At 32.8% G+C, this 14505-nt stretch overlaps 1 protein-coding gene across 1 annotated transcript in view; it reads right to left on the bottom strand.

Annotated features, from left to right (window-relative positions):
* Positions 1 to 3034: 3034 nt before the first annotated feature.
* The window catches only part of LOC112126128, an 89474-nt gene continuing 78003 nt past the window's right edge, over positions 3035 to 14505 (bottom strand). The window contains exons 3-4 of the mRNA XM_024225551.1: positions 3181 to 3308; positions 3035 to 3139 (exon numbers count right to left, since the gene is read on the bottom strand). Of these exons, the coding sequence (XP_024081319.1) occupies positions 3035 to 3139; positions 3181 to 3308 (233 nt within the window). The remainder of the gene's footprint in view (positions 3140 to 3180; positions 3309 to 14505) is intronic.

Below are 14505 nucleotides of genomic sequence, written 5' to 3'. Positions count from 1 at the left end.
CCGGCACCTTGAGGGTTGATATAACCTCTGCTATTGCGAACCCTCATTAACAAAAAACCTTGATTAAATCTACAATTTCTGCATTGTGTACATCATTGTATGTATATATATAAAATGGGAAGTTTATGGGCCGACAAACAGCTGAGGTCGTCGCCGGCCCTTTGCGTGTTTTCTTTCTTTTTCTCTCTCGCCTATTTTCTTTTAAACTGCAGCCATTTGAACATCTCGATCTGGTTTCTGACACTTTGCTTTTAAATGTGTATCAGGCGATACACACACACACGCACGCACACACACACACACACACACACACACACACACACAAATATATATATATATATTTTTATGTGTGCTCACATTTACTCCCCCAGAGTACTCGATATTCCTGGGGGGGGGGGTTGTTACATCATTGTATAAATTAATTTTATCATCACTCCATTCTCGCTAATAACTTACTTTTACTCCCCAGACGTCACCCACTCACCCCAGAGTACTGGATATTCCTCGGGGTGGAGTTAGAAGCAACCCCTTCCTTTCAAGCTAAGAAATTACATTCATTCCTATAAATTAACACAAACAACACTCGATAGAATCATAGAAGACTGGTCACATTTACTCTCCCTGGGTACTCGATATTCCTCGGGACAGGGTATAAATTCATTTTTACATTTTACATGTATTTGTATAATTTAAACAATGTATAATTCCCAGGCCCTGAAGATGATCTCAATAAAGGTCCAAACGTTGGAACGAAAAAGAAAATATGTTTCTAAAGCTACATCACACAAGACCCCATTACGCGATATCTAAATAATCATTATTACTTAGCTAGTCCCCCTCTCACTCTTTCTCTATCTCTGACATAAGTGTATGTTTGCTACATTGTCAACTTAAGCAAAGCAACCCGCTACGTACAGGCAACTACATATGTACTAAAACCCTCATTAAAGTCTGGGAGGCCGCATAATTGACCTACTTAAATCGTTACTCAGTCGGTTCGATTGTTACATGTTATATCTGCTAGCCATATACTGTAAATACATAACTATTTATGTATGGCTTGAGATTACCGTATTTGCCAGGCTACCACTATTATTTATTATTACTTTTTATAAGGCTTCAAAAATGTATAATTTTTTGTGGGGGATCAATTATTGGACTTAAGTGCCTTTTTTTGTGTAAGACTAAGCATTTATTTCTGTACCTTTTTGCGCAATTCAGTTGGTGAGGAGTGTCTGTACCGTAACCAGGATGACGATTGACCTTCATAAAGGATTTTTGCCGTTTCTATGGTTTCTCTTGACTGAGTCGGCATGTTTTCAAATCGAGCCTGCTTACAAAACGAAGTTCCTCATCTTCGTTCTGCAATATTTATAAATCTTTTAGCTTGCCTCCGGTGCACGTAGTTGTGGATTTGGTCCATGAGTGCAGCTCTTTGTTTGGCTAGCTGTTCATTTACTTCTATAACTTCATGGCCTCGAACCGTACTAAAGTTACCTTGTTGTGTTTTCTTAGAAACATTTACCTCTAGTTTGGAACTAAAAGCGTACGCATTTAGAGCCTGACTATCCAAACGTAGGTAGACCTGGCCACCGTTCATATTTTTACATATCAACTCATATGCTCAGATTTGGATTGCATAAACTTCAGCTTGTAATATTTTTGTGGCTAGTTTAAAGGTACAATTCGTTTCGTTTTCTCCTACAACTACTTCCTGCGCTGTTTTACTTCCATCTATTCCCTTTTCTAAAACATGGGTCGTTCTGCTAAAGAACTGTTATCTATGGCCACTTAGAAGGCTGTGTCTTGGCGTTTCTTGCAATTTTGTCACGCGCCTTTATAGCCATCTTATATATTTTAATTTGGAAATAATTTCTCCTTAAATATGACTTCATTTTCTTGTATCTCCGAAGTCTGTTGAATTCCCAAAATCCACATTTTTAAAGAACGTGTAAAAGTGGGATATCGAATGCGGTGTATTTTGCCTTAAATATAAAATCAACTTCGAGTAACTAATAAACTAGTTCAGATATTTTTCCATTAAAAATTTTTTGATTTAAACAAAAATGAACGCTGTAATAAATTTTGTTTCGTCCTAATAATCCTAAAACTAATTTCTGTCTAAAATAGAAAAAAGGAACTTTTTGTGGCTTTTAAAGCAATTAATCCTGACGAGTCCTGTGTACTTGAGGCAATTTACAAAGCTCACTAAAAGCACCTTATTTATTGTTTATCGATACTTTTTTTATGTCTGAATTCTACCTTTTCTTGCCGTGATGGTACATTTGTTACTATTGGAGATCACCGATAAATACAAGTAGAAGTTTTTAGGTGGGTAGGCATTTGCCGAGTTAATTCCTTTTAACATTATACATATATGCTGGTTTGCACTTATGTTCTAAATTTAGACTGTATTTAAAGCAAAAACAATATATATATATATATATTTATTATTGTAGGTTTGTTAATTTATTATCAATTTTTATGGTAAAATGTTTTTGCATAAGTTACGTAATATGATTTATCTTTGATTGGACTAATCTGTTGATAAGAATCATTACATATTGTGTTTTATCAATAATAAAATATTAAATATTGTTTCCAGGTAAGTGCAAGTACAAGTAAGTTTGTAAATAAATAAATAAATTTTATATAAAGATTTATTAAATTATTTTGCCGTTATTCGTACCTATTGATCTGACTTAATATGATATGTACATTTTTAAAAATAAAGGAAGAAACATTTTCCTTATTGAATTTTTCATCTGACCTATGGCATTTATCAAACGCACAATATTCAATTGAACACGAATATCATTTAAAAAAAAAGTATTTTTCCGTTCATATTCGTTTGTATATTTTATAACCGAATTGACGTTGATACACATTGGGAGCCATTTTGTATTTGCGCCAATAAATTTCAAACGTACTACAAATTCTTAAACCGTCCTCACTGCTGCCCAATAGACGTGCCAATAAATTGAACTGATTGCAAGCACACATTTCATTGTGAGTTAATCGACGTCACGGTCAGTTAAACCTCTATTAGCCCAAGTCCAAATAAAACGCCAATAAACTTCCATTTCCTTTTCATTGGGCACACTTGAATTGTTTTGCTCATAATATAAGCTGCCGGTTGCTAAAAAAAGAAACAAATAATAAAATCGTTTCATTACTTACAGCGTCATTGTGGTTCCAGAAAATGTACGCTGGAGGTTCAGGACTGTAGAGTACAACGCAGGTTAGGTTGATGGTGCTGCCTCGGTCAATGTAAAGATCAGGTCCACCAATTATATCTGTCGTGGGTTCTGAAAAAAATAAAATAAAAAATTAGTGACACAAAATGAAATATGCCAAATATTTGACAGATGAAAACAATTTAATGTAATAGACACATAGACAAATGTAATGTAATAGACATAGACAATTTGCTCTGTGACAGGAAAGTTACTGTTTGAAGTTGTCTGAAGGTTTTCTGATTTTCACGAATGTTTTAGGTACATTGAGGTCTAAAAGAATCACTCTATCTCCTTTTAAAATGAAAAATTATTCTTTCTCACACACAATACCTCAACCTGGTGTTTTCTCTCTCTGATCTTTGGTTTAAACTGAAAATTGACACACAGATTGTAGACATCAACCCTATCAAGGCAGCAGTTCTGCAGGGGAGCATAATCCGACCAATCCTATAGACAGTCTACACTCTATCACACATGATCACCTTCGCGGACGACACCGTGATCTCCTAGCACTATGTTCAATCCAGGCAACTCAAGAATACAATAACAACCACTCAGAGGCCCATAAAGCTAAAGTACAGGTGCCGTCACGTGAAATTCAGATTCTAAAGGTACGTTTGCAACTAGAGCGTTTAACCAGTAAATATGGAACCCATACACTAAATAAAAAGAAGAACTCAAACAAGAAACAGAAGGACAACTCAGAGTCTTCCTAGCTACAGAACACTAATCAGATCGATTTGAACTTACAAAGTTAAATTCTCTAATATCGTGGTCCGCATGACCAATTAATATATTACAATTAATTAAGGGTTTTAGTTGAGTTAAAAAAGTCAATGGGACGAGCGGGATTCGGACCCTAGCTACTTCACTAAAGCTCTCCGTGGCCATTTCATTTGTCGCCGAGATCCAATCCGATTACACGACATTTGAAAAATGGCAAAAAGGAGGGAAAATTCAAAAGGTGGAGTTGAGATGGGAAGTTGGTGTCCGAGTGGATCGATCACGATAGCTCAAGTGGTAGAGCAGCGGCGTATCTAGCCGAAGACGTGGGTTCGAATCCCGCTCGTGCCATTGACTTTTTTATCTCAACTAAACACCTTAATTAATTGTAATTACAAAGTTGAGTTGTGCGACTCAAACCTTTCAACATCCACAAATACATTTTAAGTTTAAACTCCACCGTCGTATCCGTCCCTAACGTATAGGCCTCCCTTCTATGTCACTAACACATCCATAACATCCATAAAGACCTAGATATCCCAGCTATGAAGGAATTAATCTGAATACCATTCCATAACTTTCACCCCAAGGCCTGCTTTTAACTTCCTACTGCAACTATCCTCCATGACGCTTGTGAAGACAAGGCCCCATGAACATCTAACATAAGCCTTTCTATCCCTTGTAGATATAACAGTTCCAGCAAAGGCTCCACACCCTGTTCTCCCGGGTTCCTACGTATTCCTGGTATACAAGAACTTTATTTATATTCAATGGGGAATGGGTGGGTTTGCATCCCGCTCCCGTGCAAGTGACACTGACTTTTTTATCTCAACCAATATCTTACCTAAAGATTAATTAATTGAAAAGTTTATGTATATTATTTCTCATATTGCCAATGGTTCATATATTTGTACAGTACGTAATCGTTAAATATAAATAAAAACATGGTCAACATTGCATCAGATCGAAAAATTGTATTAAATACTTTTTGATGGTTTTACATTTCAATAATAATTTTATGTAATTGATTAAATTATTTTTATGTACATTAATTCATTCGTATAGGAATTGTAGCGTAGATATAGAATCGATGTTCACTTCGATCCACTTAGCGAAGGCCTAAAAACTATAAAAGAGAAAGGGAGGAACACATAAAAACATTACACAACCCTACAAAACAATAATTCTTTGAAATCTTAGAAAAAATATATAACCAATTCATATTTCATTTTTAATGATGTAATAAACAAAAAATTGGCCTATCAAGCCTTAAGAATTAACAAACATAAAAATAATTTAAAAAACGAAAGTGATAATACTGGTTTAACCTAACATGGAAAAGATACTGTATTTTGGAAAAAATGCTTCACTTATAGGAAAATAAGGATGTTTATTTCATAAGCCAATCTCCTTTATTTACATTGTTTTTTATTCATAAATTAAGTAATATTTTATCCGTTTTGTGTTTGTCAACAAATAAAATCAATTTTGAAGAGGTAAGTTTACTAGGCAGAAAAAATAACCAACACAAATTGGTTGGAGAACTTCTATATAAACGTGGAAAAATAACACTCATATATATATATATATATATATATATATATATATATACAAAGATAAAAACTAAGTATGTAAACAATTAAAAAATATTTTAACAATGTATAAAAATTATCTAAAATGTAAAAAACATATAACATTTCTATAAAAATAATATCTATAACAAAAAATAGTAAATTAGACATGTACAATTAAGTATAAAATACCAAAATAAATAATTAATGAAGAATCGACTATCATAGCTGCAAATGACGCCATTTATTGGATAAATGAGTTCCTAGGGGAAACCTACAGCTTTATGTGTTTCCGGATCTGAAATGAGGTGGGTGACCAAGCAATTCTTATTATAATTTAATTATATTTTTTACATATTTAAGTATAAAAAAGTTTTGTAAAATATTATGTAAACCTGTGTATTTTAGAAACTGACAACTGATGAGGGGAGGCGGTTGCCCCAGAAATCGATCTACTAAATAAAACAAGTAAAACGCATATGGGTCTGATTAGTTCCAATACAACCTAAATGAATTTATACATAATAAATTATTGTTTTTTTAGTCTATTTTAGATTAAAACTGCTTGCAGCATGTTGTTTAAGTTTTTTAAATCTAATTATTTCAATTACAGGGTAATATTTTTTATTTGATTTCGTGCAAAAAAAGTAAATTGTTTCAACGTTTCGGGTAATTACATACACATCGTATCCCTTTGCAAATTTTGTGTTTAGTGGTTAGAGTGCACGTATTTATTTTGTGGCTGACAAGCATTTATTAATTTATTACTCATCTCTGGCCATCTGCGCAACAAAACGGGAAATTCGTGTTTTTTCACAAATCTTTCCCAGTTACTTTCTCATATTTTTTGCAGCTGCATAACATGCTAACTTCTTAATGTTATCTCAGGTTGTTAAATTATTAATAAAAGAGATAGACGGTATAAATACAAACAAATGATACATTAAGATGTTATTTTTTTACGTCTGCTTCTTGCCGAACACTCGGACAGTGAATTTATGTAGAAATTATTCAATTGTTTTAAGCGTAATTTATTAGTTACCTGTAAGGCCTAAATTTTGATAATAATTTTGGAAATATGTAGCTTCATAGTCAAGATTCACTTTGTTTCAAGATGTTTATGAATTTTGTTTTTTCAAAAATTGTCTTGAAAAATGCAAATACTATTTTTGTGTCTTTAAATGTAAGAATCTATACGATAAATTATAGTTTATACGTATCTATAAACAAACCTGAATCAAAATTCAAAAAATATATGTCAATGTTTGTAATATAAATACGTCGAGAAATAATGTAAAAATGTTAAATTATTTCAAGTATGAATTGATTCATGAAACTAATCAGACCCAAGTGCTTTTTTGTATATATTGCATATATTGTCAACGATATTAATGGAACGTAAGCATTAAACAAATTTTTGTTAAAGAAAAAGGGCGAGAGAGAGACGTTGGGAAAGGGATATAGAAATAAAATACACAATGGAATAAATAAATTAATAAATTAATCCTTACGTAAAAGGAAGAAAGAGAGTGATGAGAGTGAGAGAGAGAGAGACAGACAGAAAAAGAGAGAGACCAATTTAATGCCTATTTTTCCTCTTAATAACGCATAAAGAGCAACCAGGTAATAAATTGTTGACTTAAATTTTAGTCTATCGATAATTCATTTTCCAATGTTTTGGTGAATAACGATAATTGACCTTTCAGAACTTCATAATTAAATATTTTTTATTAAAACTCGTGAATCTCTGATTTCGTTTAATTTGATGTTCATTAAAATAAGACTGTTTTAATTAATATAACGATATAATATATGTAGTTCTTTATGTGTGGTGGTTAGTGACCGTTAATCGATAATTATTCAGAAATCGTGAGATGCGGTCTGGTGTGATGTAGATTTCAAAAAAACATTGAAGATGATCTCAATAAAGATCGAAACGTTGGCACGAGAAAGAAAATGTTTTTCTGAAACCTACATCACATCAGACCACATCTCACGATTTCTGAATAATTGTAGTTCTTAATAAATAACAAATTAGGTGCGGTGTCGGGTGTTATTTTTTTTCTTGGAGTATATATAGTATAATTAAATTTTACGACAATGCATTCTCGAGTTACGTTTCAGCGATTATACGGCTTATACTTCAACAAAACCACTAAAATATTAGTGATATAGCAAATAAGTGACAAGATTTGAAATTTTTTAAATTGTCCTCATGGCAGTGTTAATCATTTCCTTCCGGTTACATCAAAGCTCACTACAACCAGAGTTGATATAGCGTTCCTTATAATTCAAAATAAATATGAGACAGATTGATCGTTTTGAAAGGAGTTATGAATAAAATGTTAATTATTCGTGCTTACGTAACATAGGAGCTGATTTTATCTTTCCACAAATTTCACGTAATATGAGCTTGATTGTAATTGGACTTATCTCCTTAATTCCGTATCGAATAAATCTTCAGAGCATATAATAGTATTCGACGCAATTGTCTGTATTAATTGGAAGAGGCATAATTACAAGGTATTAGCCGGTTTATGTCATAAGACGTTTGTTCTTCAACAAATCCATGTACATTGTAAATGAACAATTCAGTTTCTTTACAGATTTAAAAGAAGTTTTATTTTACTTTATACTTGTTTTGTTATGTATATGTACATTCAAGTTTTATTACTAGCTACTGCTTACTTTAAAGAAGATTTTAATTTTAAGATAAACAACTGAAAAGTATAGTTGAAAGAAGTATTCTTAATATTCTTCTCTCTCCTTTAAGCATCTGTTCCTCGGTACGGTCTGGATGAAAAAACAAATTCAGTTGTTATCTGTCAAGCATTTGACCGATTTTAAGGTCATCATCAGGGCAAAAGAATATTAAAGATGTCTACAAAATATTGCCTTCAATTAGACAGTATTTGGCAATGTTGGCACTGAGTCGGTTTTCTAAGAAATGTTAAACCATCGGTTAAAAACTCAATGATGGTAATTTCTTGACATCTTTATTATTACTTTGCCCTGTGATAATGACTTTAAAAAAGCACGGCATTTTTGCCGATAACAATTGAATTTCTTTTTTAATCCATATCATACCGACAACCCCATTATTCGTGAGTAAAAAAGTGGTTGACACATCAAACCCTTAAAAAAGAAAATACTCGTTTTTAAGAAAACTTTGTAATATATAGCTGAAGGTTTTCTTGAAAAAGCCTTGATAAGACATAAAGTTTTTTTATTTTTTTAAAATGGTTTTATGTACTCTGCTTATTAGCCAATGCCAGACAATAATGTTATGCGTATTCTCGTTTTGGGGGGAAGGGTATCGCGAAAAAAAGGCCAGAGGCGACGGCGGGAATTAAATCCACGACCGCGGTGTCTTCGAGCAGAGAGTCTCTCAAGCTAACCACTGGGCTACGGTGGCCCAAGACATAGGGTTGAAATCAAGCCTATAAATAAAATTAAAGGAGATCTGAAAATAAGTATTTTAACTAATGTTTTAGAATTTGTTTAGTGGTTGCTTCAGTGGCTAATTTTTCATTATTCTTGTTATTTTGTTCGAAAAATTAAAGAGCTGTTTTCCTGATCAGCTGTCAAAGAAACGTGTCAAAATTGAGAATGATTCAACTCAAAACATGAGAACCAATCTACATGAGATGTCAATCCTTTGTTTTCTTAATTTTGAAAGGATGTTTTATAACACACTAGGTACATTGTTCTTAAAATAAAATTAATAAAATTTAATAGTTAATTGTTTAAGCATTAGAAACGTAAATGGTCTTAATCTCAATATTAAATTAGTCCTAATATTACCTGAACTTACTTTATTTTATCATATATAAAAAAATCATTTCCAAAGATTGAGAGAATATGTCGAGAATAAAGTTTAAAAAAATGTTTAAAAAAAGGCCTATGTATTGTAAATAAAAGATTTTACTTTTGCTACCAAATTTTTCACCAGTCGCATATAAAACGTATGAAAGTGAAATACTTTATTTAAAAATGTGTTTTTTCCAAAACATTTTTTTGAGATGCTTGAACTTATGTATAAATAACAGTTTTTCTATGATGTTCCGACGATTGCGTAATTTTTACCACGATCTCAACTAATAATCTCTGAATAATGTTATATTTCTGCGCCTAGGGCGATACTTCTTTTTCAAAGTGAATTGTAAATGATAGGACCCGGCGAAGTAATTTACCGGCTTCCCTGGCTTCTGGGCTTCATAAGGTCGGGTTGCTCGCAAAGATTACCCCACGGCAATCTATCTCGCTTTCCGCCGGTTTTAAACTTTGACTTTACGTCTTAAAAATTGCCTTTTTTCAAATGGAAACCGCAACGGGGGAAATTTATTTAAGAGATCTGACAACATATAACATATTTTAGGTAATGTCGTTAATAAAACTGGCATTATTCTTCTAATCGAAGATGCACTCCTTTCATTTTTCGTTTCGTGGAAAATTAATAACACTTTTTATTCAGTAGAGATCCGTAAAAACTGATGTATAATGAAAAGGCAACATTGCGGAAAAAAGATGTTTTCAGAATGTTTAAAAAAATATACAATTTTCTCTCTCAAATTTAGACTTTTTGCAACGGGGCTTTAACAGCTACTAATTAAAAAAATGTCTACAGCAAAATATTAATATTACAACCATAGCGATTTTGATCATTATTCTAAATTTAAAATTTAGGAGGAATCAAAATTTATTACAGAGGAACGAATTTATCAATCAGAGGCCCGGAAACGGTCTTCACAACTTCCTATTAAGTCTCAATGGAGTACAAAGGAGAGGAAGAACACAAGACAGCATCTGAAGCAATGATATGGTACACAGATGGCTCCAAAATAAACGGAACCGGATCAGCCGTTTTCTGTACAGCCTAAAACATGAGCAATCAAACTCATTAGGGACGTACATATCGGTCTTTCAAGCGGAAATAGATGCCATCGATGCTTGTGCCCTTGAAAATCTTAAAAGAGATTACACTGACAAAAAAATCCTCATAAGATCAGATAGCCAAGCAGCCATTAAACCATTAGCATGTAAAACAATCGCATCAAAATTAGTCAGTGAATGGATCCAAAGTCCCTAAAACCTGGGTTAACACAACAACCTGATGATATCTTGGGTGCCATGGCACAGGGGAATTTGGGGTAGAAAGCAAACAGACTGGCCAGAGGAGGATCTGCAAGACCGTACATAGGCCCCGAACCTATTCTTGGGATAAAAACAAAAACAAATATAGAATCCTCCATCGCAGAATCGATCCAAGCAAAACAAAAGGAGAAGTGAATAAACTCTAGCGGTGCTAGACATAGTAAACTTATGGTGAAACAACCATCACCGAGACTGGAAATAACACTGCTGCAATTGGAGAGGACCAAACTCAGAGGAGGGGTAGGACCGGTCACTGGCATCTGGGTAAACATCTACACAACATGGGCATATACATCGATGACCCCATTTGCAGATTATGTAATGAGGAGGAAGAAACAGCCATATCTTCGAATGCGAAGAAACAGCTCAATGGAGGTTTAACCTAACCTACGGAAAAAACTTAGGGAATCAGATTGCAGCAGCGCCAGTCAATGACCTGATACTTCAAAGAAGAAGGTTTGAGTCTATTGACTGAACTAAGGAACTAGGAAGGTACAATAAGCCAGAAGGCTGCAGTGCCTGGGGAATTCAAACCCCGCTTCCTAGAATCCTTTTCTACCATACAATACCATACCATCAATCAAAGGAGGTCATTTGATTGATATGTTTCTCTCTCTCTCTCACTAACACACACACACTCTCTCTCTTTTTTTCTTTTATATAACAATTAATTGATTAATTTATTTATTCCATTATTTCTATTTCTTTCATTTCTGTATCTCTTTCTAACCGTTTATCTATTTTCCTTTTTCTTTAATAAACATTTGCTTAATGCTTAAGTTCCATAAATATCATTGACAATATGTTGTATCATGTTCCAGTATGAAACTATATTTTATATATTTAAAAATATAATAAGGAAATATTTTGTTTTGTATGTGTGCTTTATTTCACTATACATTTAATGAATTGAAGCAGTTTATTAGCGTGAATAAAGGGACATAAACTAATTATCCCAAGAAATATTGAGCATTCTGGAAGTTCAAATGATAATTTAAAACATTCCTTACTACATTCTATCATGTTTTAGCTCGTTTCTGTGTGTATGTGTATTTCTGTTTATCATTTGTGTTATTTAATCACATTTGATGTACTGCTGAGGTACAGAGAAGCTAACAATAGTACGAAAAAAGAGATAGTTTGTTATAAATATATCATAAAACATCAAAACTTTTTTGGAGAAACACTCCAAGAAATTACAGGGTTTATAGCGCTAGAAAGATATGAAAAAAGAAAAGTAAAGCTAAGAATATGGCTGGCGATGGCCAATGTAGTTTGCCTGTCCTACAATTTAAAAAATATATCAATGTTTTTATTAGACGTGTATTGTCAGGATCTAGAATTAGCAAGAATATTTTACTTTCTAATTTATATATANTACTTATATATATATAACACATAAATGAATATACTATATGATATATATATTTTTAGGTGTTACAACTTTTGTTATCTTGTTTTTGTCAATATATAATTGTGAATGGGTAGGTTAATTTTTTAGAAGGCAAATTATTGATCAATTGGTTACATCAGCCACGGAAATTCCATTGTGAAACCTTTAAAATAGCTTCCCTTGATAAAGAGAACAATGGAAAAGGTGTAAGAAAGGAAAGTCGGGCCACAGTTGTCAAACAAAGAACCTCTCTAAACTGTTTAACGTGAAACATTCCTTACTTTGAAGAGTAGACCAATTCAGATGAGAGGCTGAGAGATATCCATTTAATTAAACTTTGTAGATGACAATTTACATAATGGAGAACCTGTAGAAACAAATACAACTTAGTTTGCGACCGAAAAGTTGCCCGTCATAAAAAGAATTAACATGAGAAAAATTTTATAGTAAAGTTTTATTAACTTGATTTTTTCATAAGTAATATAAAGTTGTGGTAAATGCAACATGTTTACCTTTACTTATTTTAAATTGGATTTGTCTTCACCTTTTTAAGTTCTGTTTCTTTCCCCTATCGGTCTTTTCAAGAATGAAAAATAAGGGAATAAGGGGATGAATGTTTTGGGGTGCGGTTAGAGAGGTGCAAGAGGTGGTGGTCAATCTGCGGGTCAAGTAGTAATGGGTTTGCGGTAAACCTCAACGAACAAAGTTAGAACTTACCGAGTGCCGTTATGTTTCCAGTTTTCAACCGTACATCTTGTTTTCAATGAATTACAAAGATTAGGAGGAAAAATAACGGCCATCAATCAACCTTACATCCGATCTCGGGTTAACAACTGCATTTGCAAAATAATTCGATTTGCCCTTTGCACTCAAATGCAACCTGTTAACAATATAAGAGCTTTAATTTCAATCTGGTAGTTTTGATGAAAGTTACTTAGAATTCCTACCTGCAACACCCATTAATCACTGTCTTCAAGAAAAAAAAGAAAAATTTATTTGTATAATTTACAGTACTTAGTAAACACTGTGTTGACGTTGATACTAAGAGTTTTGGTATAAATTATAATTTTAAATAAGACACAATTCTGAAAACTGCAACAACTTGCTACAATAAAAGAACTGATGAAAAATCCACACGACATAAGTTACATTCTTTTCACATTAACGCTATTACCAAATAATGAAAAAGTTCTTAATTTATTAGATATTATATTTTTTGTACTGCTCATTCTAAACTATACCCATAAAATACACTATATCACCTATTACACAGGAATTAAGGAAAAATTGGTTTCGTCTTAAAACTACAATAAATATACATACATTTACATATTACCTACTATTATTTTTAGAAGTTATTTTTCTAGACTGCATTTCCGGTGTATAAATGTCTGAAAATTGGTAAAGCATTTTTCCAAAGAAATTATAATAAAATATTTGTAATCTTAACAAAATAATTTTTCTTATATTTAAAAATCGAGCAATTTACGTGACCACTGACGATTCTGGGAATATATTAAAGAAAGAGAGAGTGAGAGTGTGAGAGAGGGGGGAGAGAGAGACAGAGAGAGAGAGAGAGAGAGAGAGACAGAGAGACAGAGAGAAAGAGAGAATAGAATATGCCAGAATTTAAAAAAAATTAAATTAGTTAATTAAATTAAATTAAAGTTAGCAATAATAGAGGTATGAGATTAATTTCATTCATTACTACTATTAATAATCTATTTACAGGGCTCATATTGGATAGCAGAACTATCATATGAATTGTATTATTAGAGAAAGAAAGAGAAAGAGACAAAAAGAAAGAGAGAGAAAGAGAGAGAGAGAGAGAGAGAGAGTGAGAGAGAGAGAGAGAGAGAGAACTAAAATCTCTCTTCCATCCAGAATGAACGATATATATATANAGAATCGGACCATGGACAATATGAACTTTTTTGTTCATTTTAGGGTGAAGAATCTACTGGAGAAGTTTGTAGCACGAGTAGCAATTCACCCTGTATATAGGGAGTGAGAGAGAGAGGAGGGAGAAGAAGAAGAAGAGAGAGAGTGAGAGAACGAAAGAAAGAGAGAAAGAGCATAAGAGAGAAAATAAGGGAGAGAGACAGAGAATGACACATTGATTGGAATGGATAGATTGATAGAGTTTTATTTAGCCACTCGAAATTAGGAATTCTCTATCTTCCATACAGATAGATAGAACTATTATCATTGATTAATATTGAAATACAAATATAATAGTAAACTTGCGAGATAAATAACAGAGATTGGTCAGAGTATGGATGCGGAAACAAACAAACATGTTCACGATATATGTCGTTTCAGATCATTTCATGTTAGCCTTTCCTCGCTAGTTTTTCACCTCAAGAACCAGGTCCCATAAAATAAAATATCTATCGTTAAAAGAGGTATTGAGAAGTTGAGTGAG

This window comes from Cimex lectularius, unplaced genomic scaffold, assembly GCF_000648675.2.
Source record: "Cimex lectularius strain Harlan isolate CLEC.00 unplaced genomic scaffold, Clec_2.1 scaffold72, whole genome shotgun sequence".
NCBI classification, from domain to species: Eukaryota; Metazoa; Arthropoda; class Insecta; order Hemiptera; family Cimicidae; genus Cimex; species Cimex lectularius.
Note: the sequence above shows the minus strand (reverse complement) of the source record. Positions and strands in the feature narration are given on the sequence as shown.